At 34.1% G+C, this 18,130-nt stretch overlaps 1 protein-coding gene across 9 annotated transcripts in view; it reads left to right on the top strand.

Moving 5' to 3' along the window:
* The window catches only part of CADPS2 (calcium dependent secretion activator 2), a 614,124-nt gene that overhangs the window by 408,721 nt on the left and 187,273 nt on the right, over positions 1-18,130 (top strand). For all 9 annotated transcript variants that reach the window (XM_060196497.1, XM_060196496.1, XM_060196500.1 and 6 more), the window contains exon 9: positions 10,962-11,028. In XM_060196497.1, the coding sequence (XP_060052480.1) occupies positions 10,962-11,028 (67 nt within the window). The remainder of the gene's footprint in view (positions 1-10,961; positions 11,029-18,130) is intronic.

Below are 18,130 nucleotides of genomic sequence, written 5' to 3'. Positions count from 1 at the left end.
GACTGAGGTTTCTCTTTAAGAAAGCCCTTTCCAGGACTAAACTACTCTATATATTGATTTTTTTCTTTATTTATTTTTCTCTGAAAAATGAAGGCTTGTAGAAGAAAAGGCTTTATCATTAAACATGTAGATTGTTTGTTTCATTTTGCTAAATAAAAAGCTCAACTCTGAAGAAATGCGTTAAAAGTAATAGCTCTTTTTTAAGCACTGAATAATTTCCATATTCTGTACACAATTATGTTTCTCAAATATTCATTAGTATTTACTTTTAATCATAAAGTAAAACCATGAACTCTCACAGCATGGACTTAGTGCCAATAAATTGTCATATTCTTCCTCCTGTTAGGACTGTATGCCCCCACTATAATTGAAGGTAAACTACAATATTTAGAATGTCTGGAGAATTTTTGTATGTTGAAGTATTCTTTGAGAAATCTTCAAGTTAGAAATGTTTCATAAAGTACTTTTAATGTGTTTGCATAAACAAGGTTTTCTGTTTGTTATTTCATGCTATCTTTTTCTAGTTCAAGTGTGATGTAGTTAGGTAGCATTCACTGTTTTTACTTCTAGAAAAATATAGAATATTGTGTAGACAGTTGTACTGTGTTATGAAGATGATTTAAATCTCAATTTTTAAAACTAATCAGAAAATGAGTTCTTGGAATTTCATTAACTTTTTCAATTATATATTAGCAGAGATTATATAGTATTTATAGAACAGTGTCCTGGTTTATTATTAAAACTAATTTCTAAGGTTTTTTGGCTTAAAGAAACTAAATCGTTGAATGCCATGTGAGAATCTATTTTTAAATAACACTCAAATGGGTGCTATGTAATAGCAACTATTAAAATTACTTTATAGGCATTGCAATGTGAACACGTGGCCATATGTAAATATATGTTTAGAAATCCAAGAAAAAATAAACAGAGATTTCACTGATGTTATATTTGAAGTTTGTTTCAACAAACTTCATTTTACTCAATAAATCTAATGTTGAAAGCTCTTTACTGGTGCTGGAATAATACTACAGAAAAGGGTGAACATACATCTATATATAAAGAATTCTTGTAACTTTTTCCACACAATCTTTACTAGGTTACATAATTGTTGAAAAATGACGTATAGAGCAATTTTGGTATATGTTCCACATGATACATTAAGTTAACAACTAACTTTTCTACAGTTCTCATTGATACCAACATTTTAGTTTAAATGTAAAGATATTCTAATGACCTTACAAAACTACTGACATAGGAAGATAAGAGATGACGTTCTCTGCCTTAGCGGTAGTAACTACACTACTTGATTTTTGACTGTAGCAAAGTTATTTTGTATTCTGTGTTTCTTTTTTTCTTCCCATGTCTATTTTAAGATTATAGTATATAATTTATGCATCATGTCATATTCAAAATGTGCAATCAAAAGTCTTAGTTTCTCATGTCTTTGACATTTGAACACAGAATATGATCTCAAAATAGAAGTATAAAAAAAGTCACAGATGAATGAAACATTGATACATGTTAGTCAATTTTGCTTCTTCTTAATAATTCATCTGTGTTTCTTTGGTGAAAGTGCAGTGCTCTCCATTTGAAATAACCTAGACAAAGGATTCATACTCTAAAATTATTGCTTTGTTTTTATAAAGATATATAAAATCAAATGCTTCAAGATTTTACTCTTACATGTTAAATCCTAGCTTTATGTCAGTGATGTTGACTTGTTACTTAATACCGTGTAAAATGAGAGGATTTCAAAGTTAATCAGGCAATTTTTTGCTCAAAGGGAACAACTTAATAGCTTACTTAAGTTAGGTGTTTTGATGAAAGCAAACACTTTAAATAGTATCTCGTCTGTTAGTTTTAAATGATCCAAAATACTCTAGTTACAAAAGTATTGTTATGCATTAAAGTGTTTGTATCAAAAAGTGTGGAGCCTAGTGCAAATTAGCCTTGGAAATATATCTCTTTTATGCTCATTCAGATAGCATACCTTGACTCAAACTTAACATTAAGTAGGGAATTTTTTTCCGAGAGTCAAGCACAGAACAAAGTAGGGCTACACAAACTGGTGTTTATGTTCCTCATTTCCATCCATTTCGTACTTACCATGAAAAATGTAATGATGAGAAAAAAATCTCTTCTGTTTAAAACCAAATTTTGCCGATTTTGATTAAGAAACATTGAAAGCCCTGCCACACAAGCACACAGAACATTTAAATTTCCCTTCCACTTGAAGATAGAAAAATATCACAGTAGCCATTAGAGAATGTTGCTCTCATGCTATGTGATAAGTTTTTATTTTAATGGGTAACATTATACACTGTCATATAAAGCCTAGGTAAATGTGTATTCTCAGTTTCACTGGTGTTTGGCAGGTCTGATTTACATATACTTTAAAAAAAAAGTTTTCCTTATTTGAATCATACAATTGAAGAGAAGCTAGTCACTACTCAGCAGGTCACAAATTATTCCAGAATACATGGTACACTAGTCAAGGTATCACACTGTATTCAGAATAACAAACAACTTCCTATTTGATGTTCTTTGTGCCTTTATTGGATAGAATCAGATTTCACAAAGCAATGAAAAACCACAGTATTTCCAGACCTCTAATGACAAGAATATATTAGATTTTTCAAATTGCAAACTTTTTTGAAACAGATGTAAGCAAGTAAAAATTATTCAAGGATCAATTGCTATTGCTACTGCATTTCATATAATTAAGCTTAGTTTATCAACTCTGCCTTATATTACAGAATTATTTATAATCATTAATGTTAATAATCATGCTTAGATGCTATTTGGATCCCTCTGAATTATTACAGAAATGGTAAAATTAAATTTTATTTTATGACTGTCTTAAATAAACCTTTTGCATAGAAACTATTTTTTGGGAGTCAGGCGGTAACGCAGCGGGTTAAGTGCATGTGGCGCGAAGTGCAAGGACCGGCTTAATGATCCGGGTTCTAGCCCCCGGTTCCCCACCTGCAGGGGAGTTGCTTCATAGGCAGTGAAGCAGGTCTGCAGGTGTCTTTCTCTCCCCCTCTCTGTCTTTCCCTCCTCTCTCCATTTTTCTCTGTCCTATCCAACAACAACGACATCAATAACAACAGCAGCAACAATAAAAAGACAAGGGCAACAAAAGGAAAATGAATAAAAAAAATAAATAATATTTTTAGAAAAGAAAAGAAAATATTTTTTAAGAGAGGTGGTAGCACAGCGGTTTAAGCGCAGGTGGCACAGTGGCGCAAGGACGGGGTAAGGATCCCTATTCAAGCCCCCGTCTCCTACCTGCAGGGGAGTCGCTTCACAAGCGGTGAAGCAGGTCTGCTGGTGTCTGTCTTTCTCTCCCCCTCTTTGTCTTCCCCTCCTCTTTTCATTTCTCTCTTTCCTATCCAACAACAACGACATCAATAACAACAACAACAATAAAACAAGGGTAACAGCAAGGAATAAATAAATATTAACAAAAATATTTTAAAATCGGTTATAGATAATTTAAGACATAATTTCTATACAGAGTATCTTGGTTTTCAGTAACTGACAGTATTTGCTTTCCTCACATTTCAACCCTCTCAGTTTGATAAGCCACCTGCCTACAAAGAATTTAGACTGCTCTCAGTTCTAGAACTTGAAAATTCCTTTTGAAAACTGGAAGAGCCGTTTAACCATTAACATTTGTAGCAGTTCTCAATTTTACTCAAGACAAAGTGAAGAAGTCATGTAAGTGTTAAACTTTGTTATACTTAGTAACTATATTCTTGCTACTAGAACAATACTGATATTAGACATGTGAGGATAATGTCATGTGAGAATCTATTTTAAAATAACATTTAAGAAGAGTGCTAAAAAAAAAAAGATGTACCTTCACATATTGCTAGTGATAGTACAATATGGATAATCACATCAAAGTATATTCATACAATGAAATACAATATTTAACAGTAAAAACAAATGAAGCAGTGGTAGAGATAAAATGGATGAATCTCAAAAGACCTTATAGTAAGTGCAGGGAGAACTATACTCAGTAGATTACACTAAAAATTAATGTCATAAATCATATCACTGAATACAGAACTAAGGATGTGATGGTGAAATTTATCATAAAAACACACAAAAAGAATCTAAACTAGATAGATGAGTATTTTTTCTACAAGTTCATTGTAGTGGGGGTTACATTACTGTCTACATCCATCAGAATGTCTATCTTTGGGGCCAGGTGGTGTTGCATCTGGTTGAATGCACACATTACAATGCACAAGGACCCAGGTTTGAACCCTGGTCCCCTCACCCCCACTGCAGGGGGGAAGACTCTACAAGTGGTAAAGCAGGGCTGTGGGTGTCTCTCTATTTTCCTTCCTCACCATCTCCTCATTCCCTCTCGATTTCTGACTGTCTCTATCCAATAAATAAATAAAGATAATATTTTTTAATGTCTGTCTTTTAGGATGTACTTTACTTTATGTAGAATATATCAATTAGCCTTACTTAAAATGAAGACATACTCCTTGTGGAAACTCATAAAAAATATTAAAAAAAAATAAGTAATGTCTTTTACACCCCAAATAACTTTATTGGGAGAGTGTGGATAATGGTTTACAAGAAAGTTACTGTCATATAAGCAGTTTCTTAGATCCCCATGTTAAGTGTGTACCACTCCCATTTTGCAACATCTTGGATGGAGATTGAGTTATTGTGTTAAGCCAGAAAGAGAAGAGAAGAATGAATACCAGGTGGCCTCACTCATAGATAAGATTTAAAGAATAAAGAAAAACACTGGATAAAACTTAAATGAACTATGGTCTATTGTAGCAGAGCTAACAACTTGGGGAGAGGGGCTGAGAGTGGTTGAGAAAATCATTTTTAATCTCACCATCCAGATGTTAGGCAATTTAACATTTGATAGTTCTTTGTTTTTTATGAGCTGGGTGGGATAGATAGCATAATGCCTATGCAAAGAGACTCTCTGGTGAAGAAAGAAATAAGAAAGAAAAAGAAAGAAAGAAAGAAAGAGAAAGAAAATTATATATATATAAATGAATTCATATGAATGATTTTAACTCAACATTACAGGATTTTTTATACACAGTATCACTTTTATTTTTATTTTATTTTCCTTTTTGTTCCCCTTGTTTTTTTAATTGTTGTTATAGTTATAATTGTTGTTATTTGATGTTATTGTTAAATAGAACAGAGAGAAAAAGAGTGAGGAGGTAAAGAGAAAGATAGACACCTGCAGAACTGCTTCACTGCCTGTGAAGCAATCGCCCCCCCCTGCAGGTGGAGAGCCAGGGATTTGAACCGGGATTCTTATGCTGGTCCTTGTACTTTGTGCCAAATGTGCTTAACGTGCTGCTACCACAATATCACTTTTAATAGCAACCTAATCATTCCTTACTGTTTGATTCCTAGGTTATTTTTGAGATTTTTACTCTTAAAAAATGTTGATTTATGAGTGTATTTTCCTTATTCTTCCCTTAAATATTTTTCTTGAGCCAGTTATCTTTATATTAGTGAAAAATATATAGTCTCAGAACTGAGCTTTAAGTAAAAAATCTGAAATTTGTAGATCATAATGTATTTTTATTTCCTCTAGTTATCTTTTTCTTTTATTAATTCCCATTTTGTACATAAAATTTGATCTAGTATGAAAATGAGAGGTAGGAAACTGTCATGTATTTCTGCATAGCATGTGTGTCATTTCCTTTAAGCTTTAAATTTTTTGATATATTTTTTTCTTGTATGGAGATACATTAAGACTATTTTTTTCTTTTTGTCAATAAAAGACTTATCACCAGTTACTTTTATGATAAGTTTGTTCAATTATGATTTCTGCTCTATGCATTCTTTAGTTTTTTTTTTATGTTGCAATAGCCCACAAATATTTTAGGTCTCGATATTTCAGATTATTATAATTATTTTAATTTCTAAATCTTTGATTATAATGTCTTCTGTCCACATGTATGCCTCTACCCACCCCCTCTGCTTCCTGTCTCCAGGGAAACCATACATGTTTACTTCCAGATTTATTGATTCATCATATTCAGTGGTGTTGTAGCTGGCGGTATCATTCCTTATGCAGGCTCTTCACCTGACAGCAAGACTGACTTGCTTGTGGTGATAATAGTTTGAGTATAACTATTCACTTTCACTTATGTGTGACCGAGATGTCCAGCAGCATATTAAGTGAGACACTTTGATGGAGCTGAGAAGAACACTGTGGTCACAAGCACAGGTTATTTCAAATGACCTCCATTGCTCCTGGGCAGTTATTTGTTGCACATCTTGCTAGAGCAGTTTTATAGAAGCCATGGGTCATGCCCACAGCATCTAGCTCCTAAGATCATTTCTGTTAACCCTGTAAGACAAACCTGGGCCTGTGCATTTCAGGAGAGGGAAATTATACAGAAAGACAAAAAGAGCAGTTGAACACCTATCATCAGAAGCATAGAAGGGAAAAAAATTAAGAGGCTAGAGGAAAGGTGGGGTAAATGGTTTTAAGGGGACCTTGAGAAGATTGTGAACAGGTGAGAACAATAATAGCAGTAGATGTTTGTCTCTGTCTGTCACTAAATGAATTCAGATTACATCCAGTTGAAGATGAGACTGTGTCAAGGGTATTGTGAGAGCCAAATAGAAGTTCATGAAACACTTCAGCCTGCTGGATGAAAGAAAATATGTAATTGGTTTTGGACAGTTTGGATGATGCTTTTCAATATAAGAACATAGTTGCTTTTATTTTGGCTTTTATAACTCCATATTTGTGCTTGCTTTAAATTTTGAAAGTCTAGAGCATACAGGGAATAAAAGAAGGGAATTAAATCTTCTATAATCCCTGATAGCAAAGAAACTATTACTAAGATTTTTGGATATATGTTTTATTTATGTATTTTTTAAAAAACTTTTAATAGCAAATATGTTTAGTGTTTGAATCTTCTTTTTATATAAGATTATATATTGAGAAAATATTTTGAAAAATTTAATCTCTAAGGAAAATTAGTATTTACATGTGTGTATTCCTATTTATTGAGTAATTCCTCCTATCAAGACCAGAAGATGGCTTGCCTTGTAGATTGCATACCAAGCCATGCATGTAGCCAAAGTTCAAGACAAAACACCGTATGGGAATACTCTTGACAACAGGAAAAGTTATAGTGCTGGGACCTTGATCTATCTGAAGAATGAAAAACGTTAGCCTGAAAGTGGTAAAATAATAATAATAGTAAGAATAATAATCACATATACATGAGGCCCCTGCATTGATAATTTCTTTTTTAAAAAATGATTTGCCTACTGTTGGATATTTAAGCTGTTACATTTTCAGTAAGTTAGATAACAGTATCCTGTACTTTAATGTAGTAGATTCTGGACTGGAAAGGTAGGATCATTTCTAAATATTCACTGTGACTCTGCAGAAAGATAGTCTAAAAATAGAATCTCTTAGGTTTTCAAAATGTGTTAACAATCTCTCTTCTTCACCAAAGCACTGATATCTCTCCACCAAGGTCTCTCGTAACCTCTCTACTCTTGGAGCCCACACTCTGCATACCCCTCCTCATTAACTTAATTTTGGCAGTTGGAGATGAGATGCTTGCTTTCATTTGCCTTTCTTTGTTCCCATCCTTTGTTTCTTTTTTTTTTTTTAAGAAAGGAGACATTAACAAAACCATAGAATAAGAGGGGTACAATTCCGCACAATTCTATTTGTTTCTTTATAGTTACCTTATGAGAGAATATTTAGGATTTTCTTTTCATAAATTCCTTCAGTACTTCTTGTAAGACTGATTTAGCATCAGCGAATTTCTTTACCTCTCACTGATCTGAATTGCACTTCATCACCCCCATCAGACCTGATTAATAACATATGAGACCTTTCTGGCCTTTAGAGTTTCTGTTGAGACACCACCTGATTTCATGGAAGTTTCCCTCACAAGTGACTCCTTGCTTTTCTCTGTGTGCTTTTAATATTTTACAAGGGTCAAAAAATATGTTTGGGTCTGGCGAAATAGCTCAGGTGACAGAGTACAAAATTTCTATTCCAAAGAGTTAGCCCCCCCCAGTACCACATAGTATCATGTGGTGCACATCTCTGTTTTCTTTCTCTGTGTATCTCTGTATCTGTCTCTGTCATTCTCTTGCCTCTCAACTCTCATATTAAATGAAATACATCTTTTAAAAGTGCTTGACATGGAGGCTGGGCAGTGACACATCTGGTTGTGCACACACACCATCATGTGCAAGGACCCAGGTTCAAGCCCCTGCTCCCCGCTGCAAGGGAAACAATTATGAGCAATGAAGCAGGTCTGCAGGTGTCTATCTTTCTCTCTCCTCCTTTATCTCCTTCTCTCTCAATTTCTCTCTGTCTCTATCTAATAAAACAAAGATAAAAAACAAAAGTGGCGGCCAGGAAAATAACTCAATGGGGATTTGCATGCATATAGCCCTGGATTCAATCCCTGGCACTGCATATGCCAAAGCAGAAAAATGGTCAAATGGTCTATCTCTACATATATCTTAGAAAAATCAATTTATTTGGTAAAAGAGGAAAGTGTTTCAATTAATCATATGCTAAAAGAACTAAAAGATTACTCTTTTTTAACATTCTTTTTTAAAAAAATATTTTTTGTTTTTGGATAGAGAAAGAAATTGAGAGGGGTGGGAAGATAGAGAGAGAGAGAGATACCTGCAGCCCTGCTTCACTATTGGTGAAGCTTTCCTCCTACCGTTGGGGACCAAGAGCTTGAACCTGGGTCCTCATGCACTGTAATGTGTGTATTTAACCAGGTGCGCCACCACCTGGCCCCCAGAAATTACTCTTTTAAGGTTGTGAGACTAAAGCCAGGACAGATAGCTACTCATACAGGGTGCTGCATTACCATGTGCAAAACCTAGGTTCAAGCCTCAGTGCCATATGGAAGTTACTATGGCAAAGGGAGAATCTTCAGTGCTTTGATGTCTCATGTCTGTCTGTCAATCTAAATGAAAACAATGAAAGAATACATATGTGAGTCTCTATTTTCACCAAAATAGCAATGTTGTAAGAGTGACTATTGAAGTGGCTCAGCAAATAGAATGCATATGCAAAAGTGGTGTTCTGACTGCCTCCTTCTTAAAGAATATTTTTTTATTTACTTAGAGACAGAAATAAAGAGAAAAGGGAACGATAAAGAGGGAGGGAGACAACCTGTGGCACTGCTTCACCTCTTGCAAAGCTTTCCCCCTTCAGATGGTGACTGGGGGCTTGAACCACATTGTAACATCGGTGCTCAACAAGGGGCATCACCATCCGGGGCCCCCACTGCTCTTTTTTTTTTATCTCAGCAAATTTGGGGGCTGGCAAGATAATTGACTTGGTATGTTGGCTTTGTCATAACCCAGGTTCAAACCTGCCCCCCCACACTAATAAAAGCTTCAGGATTCTGATGTTTATCTGTTTCTTTCTATCTGAAAACAAGTTAGCCTAGAGCAATGAAGCGTGTCAAGCCTTAAGATTAGTGGAAAAGCATTGTGAAAGGATACTAAAAATAAAAAAAGAAATAATAAAAACCTAGTTTAATTTTAAAAGTAGGCCTGTATTGTTTTTTGTCTTCTGTGAAACATAGGACAGCATTTTCCATTTTTGTAGGAAGTAGATGTATATACTTATATTGTCTATTTTAAATCGCTCTCAATAGTGCACTCTTACTTTTTAACTTTTTTTATTCTGTGTATTTAACACTATATATTTAGTAAAAATAAAAGTCCTTATCTGAAATGGTTTGTCTGTTTCAATTCAGGTTACTAACAGCAGTGCAAAATTAGACAGAAGCCATGGTAGCTATGTTAGATTATACATTTTACTCTCTATTATTTTATGAATTTTCATAGTTAATAAAATGTGCAACAAGATGTATTTATATGTCAAATAAATCCCCCAAATGAGAGGCTGACTGGGACCTTAGAAATTCACCTAGCCTGGCAGCTCTTTGAAAGTTGAGGAAGTGGAAACTGAGCGGATGTGACATGTCTTAGAGTCACCTAACTGGACAGTGACCCTTCCTCCTAGGTTCCTCAACCTGGTTCTCCTTTTCTGGACACGCTGTTCAACATTGTCTTCGGAGAGGTGAACCATTTAGTAACACTTCCTCAATTTGAAGTATTTGTCTCTCATTAAATACTTCTTAAGGGAAATGTATATAAGAATAAAATTCCTACTGGTTCTCTGGCTATCCTTTCTAACTCCAACTTCACTCAGTTTGTGATCTTCTTCTAGCGTTTGCCCTTCTTCCGTAGCCAGTCAACAGCGTCAGGTTGAAAGCTGTCAGGAGCTTCTTGTTGCTGGCTTTGAAAGTGACTGGAATCCATGTGGATTCAGTCGGCTAGGAAGGATCGTCAGTTTCCCCAATGAATGGGTACTCACGGGATGTACCACGAGAAGGTCGATCCAATGCATCCCAGCAGTTTGTGATATCAGTTTGTGATAAGAACTGCCAAATTGATAAGCCACATAAATCAGTTCTCTCTCAAGAACCTAGAGTAAATGCAATCATTTTGTAACACAGAAGCTGCATGTTGTTGTAGATTCCACATGAACTAAGCTTTGCCTTTAGCAGGCTGGTCTCAATGATAAATACCTATGGAAGAAAAAGGAATATGCAAAACTATAGCACTAGTCATGTAAAGCACTTTCTCCTGTTTTCTGCCTTTCTTTCACTGTTTTACAATTTTTTAAAATTTTTATTTATAAGAAGGAAACATTGACAAAACCATAGGATAAAAGAGGTACAACTCCACACAATTCCCACCATCAGAACTCGTGGGGCGGGGGTCTGGGGAAGTGGGGCTCCAGGACACATTAGTGGGTTTGTCTGCCCAGGGAAGTCAGGTTGGCATCATGATAGCATCTGGAACCTGTTGGCTGAAAGAAGAGTTCACATATAAAGCCAAACAAATTGTTGACTACTGTTTTTCTTTTCTACCAGATATCTCTATGCCCTGGGACAAAAGGTTTGGAAAAGATGGAAAAAACGTTACTTTGTTCTTGTTCAGGTTAGTATATATATATTTTTTTTCTGTTAGATAACCACTATATGACAAAGCTCTCAAACTTGTGTGGGCTACTATCAGTATTAACTTTATTAGAAGTTAAATCTAAAAAAGTTAAGATACTTTATTTTAAAGTGGTTAGTCCATATTTCAGTTTTATATAACTAGTCTCTATCCCAAAGAATTTAGTGAAATGCCATGGCATTATGATATGCTCTTGGAAATCTCATTAATGTGTGCTGAAAAGAACCTGTTGTACTTTCATATTAACGTTTGCCTTCAATATGTTACTACATCTGGTGAAATACAGCCTCTGGAAAACCTCCACTATACAAAGAGTAAGTGTGAAAAGACAAATAATGTGACTTTGATCTGACAGAACCTTGAACTATAGGATATGACCATATATTTATTTGTTTGTTTGTTTGTTTGTTTGTTTACTGAGGGGGAATTAATGGTTTACAGTTGACAGTAAAATACAATAGTTTGTACATGTGTAACATTTCCCAGTTTCCCACCTAAGAGTTCAACCCCCACTAGGTCCTCCTCTGCCAACCTGTTCCAGAACCTGAATTCTCCCCCTACTTACCCCAGAGTCGTTTACTTTGGTGCAGTACACCAACTCCAGTATAAGTTCTGTTTTCCCTTCTGATCTTGTTTTGCAACTTCTTCTTATGAGTGAGATCATCCCATATTCATCTTTTTTCTTCTGGCTTATCTAATTTAACATGATTTCTTCAAGCTCCATCAAAGATGGGGTAAAGAAAGTGAATTCACTATTTTTAGTAGCTGAGTAGTATTCCATTGTATTCCATACCACATCTTACTCAACCACTCATCTGTTGTTGGACACCTGGTTACTTCCAGATTTTGACTATTACAAATTGTGCTGCTATGAAAATAGGTATAGACAAATCTTTTTTTGGATGGGTATGTTTGGTTCCTTAGGATATATCCCCAGGAGAGGCACCGCAGGGTCATAGGGTAGGTTTACTTCTAGCCTTCTGAGAGTTCTCCAGACTGCTCTCCACAAGTATTAGATCAATTTACATTCTCACCAGAGTGCAGGAGAGTTCCTTTGTCCTCACAACCTCTCCAGCATTTGTTTCTGCTGTCTTCATAGTTTTAAATTTTCTAAAATATTATGTACTTGAACTTACAAAGTATATAGTCTTTTCAGAATACTTTCACTTAATACACCATTAATATTTTCCATGTTTTTCTTTTATTTTAAAGCTTATTTTTTAGACTCAATGTATTCTGTTGTCACTATGAACCATAATTTTTCTCTTTTCAAAGATTTTGTTTATTAATGAGAAAGATAGGAGGAGAGAGAGAAAGAAGCAGACATCACTCTGGTACATGTGATGCAGGGAATTGAATTCAGGACCTCATGCTTGAGAGTCCACTGCTTTATTCACAGTGCCACCTACCAGACTACTGAACCATAATTTTTTCCATTTGTCTGTTGAAGGACATATGGGATGCTTTAAAATGTTAGAAATTATGAATAAAATTACTATATATACTTTCATATAAGATTTCATAATGAACATGATTTTTCAACTTTGGGAAATAATTGCTTTGGAACACAATTGCTTAAGTCACATTCAATGTGTTTAAAGAATTCAGTGGATAGTGCTTGTTTCTCTAGATCAGATTAAGTGACAGTAGATTAAAAGGTTTCTAAATATATTGATCATTTTAATATGAAATTAAGCTTTCATTATTAGATCATTCTGGAGAGTTTATATGAGGACCATATACTTTTGCCGGGTAATATTAAGAGGATAATCTTTGCTACTTGTCAAATATGAATACTTTGAGATATTTCATGGGTATGTATGTCTTTAAGGTACACTGTGTCTTTAGGAAGCTAGAAGTTCTTCCAGTAACAAAATCACATGTGACAATTTAGAAGCCAAAATGCAATCTAAAGCAAAATGATTTACTCTATATAGTCTGTAATTAAAATTTAGGAAGAATTTCACCAAAATACAAGTGCAGATTTATTCTACTTCTAATATTATACAGAAAGTTAAAGCACTTTATCTTTACACAAAAATATGCATATGCATTTTAGGAATCACATGCTCAAATGTATTGAGATATGCGTGCCAGGACTCTGGCAACTTGTTGACTTTTCAAATACAATTGAATCTTCCTTTCAATTCCAAATGTAATGGAAGGACAAATCGAATGCCCACATTTCAAAATCAAGATGGATATGTATGAGAATAACCCATTGGAGGAAACCCAGTAGTTTTATTAGTATTTATAAAGACAGTTCTCATTCTATCGACACACAGCTCTAAGGTCCATACCTGCAGGCTGCATTATTGAGAGGTGAAAGAGTCATTTTTTTCTAGGAAGGACAGTATACCCCTGCTGTGTCTGCTGCTGCCATCGGCAGAATGGTGCTCTGGTGATAATGTGAATCTCATCACCACTTGTGAGTGTGTATTATATGAGTGATATAGCTGGAGATCTGGCCTTCTGTGCAAGAATCTGTACTCATAAAAATTGATTGAGAGTTAGATTTGACCAGCTGCAAAGTCATTGTTCAAAGTGAACACTCGAGGAGCCCTTGAAGTGAAAAGACTTTTCAAAGACTTTCACATAAAAGTTTAAATCATGTTGAAAATAGGAAACTAACTTGTTTATTAATACAGGATCTTTGTCTAGCTTCAAAGTAGTCATGGTCTACATTTATTTTCAGCAATCATTATAATTACACTATTAAAAAGTTCTTAGATTTTGAAGATTTTTTATTTTAATGAATGTAATTTTTGATTTAAGCCAAATTGTCAAAACTAATTCAAAGAATACATTCAAAATTTTACTAAAATTGTATATGTTACTCACTTTTCTTGTGTTTATTCAATAGTTAATATGTTTTAGAGAATATTATTAGTGTAAAGAACTTATGAAACTTTATTTTAGTTCATTATAATTCATTTAATATTTTATACCTCACTATACTTGTGATGCTAATCAAACTGAATTATGTCTTAAGTCTGTACTCCACTAATGCCTATTCAAATTATTTTACCTCCAGATATTACATTTTTGTGGTAAATCCCAAAAAAAGATTAACCAAGTGCTCATCTGCTAACATAGTAGCTACTATATTTAATCTAGGAATTTTAGTAATTATGGTAGATATTTACGTAAAGCACTTTTAACACATTACCTTTTCATTCCTCTGCAGAGTGTGTGTTTGAAAATAGGCGTGCCTTTTCCCATCAGACGAATACAATTGATGTACAAAGAAACTACCCAGTTTTATAATCCAGAATTACAGGTAGTCAGGCAATCAAATTCAGTGTTATTGGACTCTAGAGACTATGCTCTCATTTCCTCTGTTAATGCTATGATTAAATCAATGCAACTGTTGATTTGGAGACAAACAAGTATATGAATAATCACTATGAATCATTAATTTTATGAAGTTCAAAATTGTGTTACTACACTAAAGAAATGACTAGTGAGTGATGGCATGGCATGGAGAATACTGCTCAGGAAGGCCACGTACTGTGTGACATCACTGAAAACTCAAGTAGATGTCTATATTGTTTTGGCCCTGTATCAAAATGTTCACTGCTTGTTGTTGATGTGTCAGAATCATGACTTGAAGTTGCTGCAAACAACAGCAGGCTATCAAGACATAATGTTAATTACATATCAGCTGAGTTGGCACAGGATGTAAACAGTCAGCCATGGATGCCATTGAGTGATCCGTACATGCTGCAAACATATGAAAATCACTCCGCTAGTGAGATGCCATAAAAAACAATCTGCTTTAATTGTGTGGAGGTGGGTGGAAGCTGGATTTCATAGTGATGATAATAATGTGATACACATAGATTCCAAAACATAAAGATGTGCACCTGGCACTTACACTGTTATAAACAAATACTACCTCACTAATACGTGTGTGTGTGTGCATGTGCGTGTGCTTGTGCATGTGTGTATATATTCTTCGAATTTATGTGGCTGAGCCAGCTGATGATTTCTTAAATATTCAACACACATGGAGATGTGATGCAGAGGTTCTGTCACATGTTTGAGAATGCCATTATTATATGAAATTAAATGGTATGTAGGGCATCAGCTGATTTTTTTATTATAGAAGTATGAAGTGAACTGATTAGATGAAGAAAGTCATGAGGTATGACTCTATAAATTATATTTTGCTATGTTTCTCGTTTTACTTATTTATAATTAAACTAATGTTCGTTTATAAGAATATATATATATATATATATATGTTTTAGGTAAATCATTTTGTTTCTTTTATACGTGGTGTTTTCAAACTACGTCCACCACCATTGGGTTATTTTCTTCATGGCTGACTCATTCTGCCTTTATATGTATTAAATTAGATGTCTCTTTCTCATATGGGCCATTTCACCCATCGAAACCAAAAATATATTTGTATTTTATTACCTCTTGATCCCATCAAGGTTATGCCCCATAAAAATAAGGATTTTGTCTTACTTATAATCTAGTATGAGTAAAACCTGAATAAATATGTTAAATAAATGAATATATGCAAATAATTATAAGCTTTATTTATAAGAGAATCTTTCCTTTCTCTAATATACTGATTGCTAAATCTTATGCCATTTCAATAAGACAGATAAGCAGGGATGTTAAATGGGTTCCACTAACCTGAACTCTGAAGACCTGGTGAAAGGTCTCAGTTCAGATCCATGATAGTTTTGAAGAGATGCTCATTTTCCATTATTAAATTTATCTCTGGGATTTTTTTAATTTACTTTTTCTTTATTTCTTTTTTTTTCCTCTTCATAACTCTAGCAGCACCTTTAGCCTCTGCCAAGAATATTTCCAGCTAAGTATTTTTTGAAGCCTTAATCTTTACAGAAATTAGATGGTGGCAGTTGCTAAGCTGCCAGCTGTTAACATGATCCTTCTTGCAATAGGAATACAACATACAAAGCTGAATGTTGTGGTCTCTAAAAACTCAGTTTTTACTTTCATCTATGGACACAAGCAGGTGTTGAACAGGTTGGCAATTGAGAAAGAAATGGGAGTGTTCCCATACCAGATGCAGATTCCTTGTGGGACCATAGCAACTTAAGTCAAGGTGCTTATCAAAGGTGGTTCTACCAAAACCTGATTTAATGCTCTCCGTGGGTTAGTCTGTTTATATCCTCGAATTCTTGACAAATCAGTTGTTTTTATAGTTGAGTGGACTGGGTTAAGGATATTAAATGTTTATCATTACTGTGTCTTTCCACTGAAAGGATTTTCATTTACAGTATAGTATAAGCTTTGTACAGCAGTAAGAAGCTGATAAGTGAAAGCAAATACTGGAACAGATTAGTCAGCACACCTGTTTTTAATTCCCTGGCAAGTAGTTCTGGAGCATAGTAGAAACTAAGTGCCTCCAGCTGGGTTACCCCTGGTCCTTTTAGCTTCTCATTGAGTAATATATTTTAACTATTAGGGAGGGACTTCTGATTCTGACAGGTGTTCACTGACAGTTTAGTGCAGGTTTTTCAAATTACCCTCATTCTGGACATTGGCTTGTAGACCAGTAGCACCAAGATTTACCACTATCTGAATTTACACTACAGGCTCATATAGGGTTTGCCACAGGAAAGTGATTTAGCTTGAACTTGCAAAAGTGATGAGTAAAAGGGAAAGCTTTTGGGGATACCCAGAGGAATCAGAAGCAGCATAAATTTCAGCTGCTTTTTATGGAAATATAATAAAAACTTTTAAGTCAACAGGATAATATTCTGGTGCTTTGCTTCTGGAGCCAGTGCATTCAAAAACCAAACTGATTTTTTTTTTCCAATTTTTTCCTGGGTCAGATTTCCTAATTGTCAGTGACAGCTTTGTTATTCGTTGGTGTTTTATTACTCTTCCATCTGTAGTCTTCCTTAAAACTATAAGCTCAGTGATCTATGGCACATTCTGGATTGTTGGGTGGGTATTTAAATATTAAAGTAAATAGTCAAAGAAGTACAAAGTCAAATAAAACAAGTCTTTAACATTTCATTATTCAAATGCTTAGGCCGTAACTACAAAAATAGGTGACTAAAACTGAGAGTGTTTGGTTTATTTTTTTAGCATCCCTAAAGATCTTTAAATTGACACTGAAGTTTTATCTTTTCACTATGAGAATACATAATTGTGTTCTTTAAAGTTATCCATTAATGTAACATTATACTTAAAAATAAAACATAAAATAACTACTGAACCTGTATTTCAAGATTAATAAAGGAAAAGGAATTGTTGCAGGCATTTCATACTGCATGTGAAAAACAAAAAAAACTTTTGGCAACTGGTTTCAAAGGCTAGATCTTAAATTGATCAAATCAATTTTAAGTGGTTTACTTTTATCAAGTGTATTATTTAATGAATAACAATATGAACATAATTTCTGTAAAGACAATTATAAATATTTTTGTTTCAAGAGAACACTTAGAAATATACATTAAAATATATATTTAATATGTTCATTAGAAGTAGAATAGATAATGTATAAAATTACATTTAAATCTATGCTCTTTGCTCCACTTGGTTTTTTATTCATTTAACCACTATATTCTTGGGGGCCAGGCAGTGGTGCACCTACTTAAGTGTACACACGGTAGTGCACAAGAACCTAGGTTCAAGCCTCTGATCCCCACCTGCCAGGGGAAAGCTTCACAAGTGGTAAAAATAGGCTACATTGGTGAGGTCATCTGCCCAAGGAAGTTAGGTTGATGTCATGGTACCATCTGCAACTTGTTGACTGAAAAAGTGTTAAGATATAAAGCAGAACAAATTGTTTAATTGCTATGATACAAATGATGATTTATTGAATATGTGTTCAAGAAAAGAAATAAGGAATAATCACTCAAATTAGTTAATGATATATATTTATGTGCAGTTATGCATATATAGAAAAGCTGTCATAAATTTAGAGATACTTGGATTATTATTTGAAAAGACATTTGTTTTAAATTTCAGAATGAAATTATAAAGCATTGTGACATATTACATTGACTACTTAACTATATATTTTCAAATTTTTTATTAATTATCTATAAAATAAAAAATATTGACAAGACCACATGGTACAACTCCA

This window comes from Erinaceus europaeus, chromosome 8 (assembly GCF_950295315.1).
Source record: "Erinaceus europaeus chromosome 8, mEriEur2.1, whole genome shotgun sequence".
In the NCBI taxonomy this organism is placed as follows: Eukaryota; Metazoa; Chordata; class Mammalia; order Eulipotyphla; family Erinaceidae; genus Erinaceus; species Erinaceus europaeus.
Note: the sequence above shows the minus strand (reverse complement) of the source record. Positions and strands in the feature narration are given on the sequence as shown.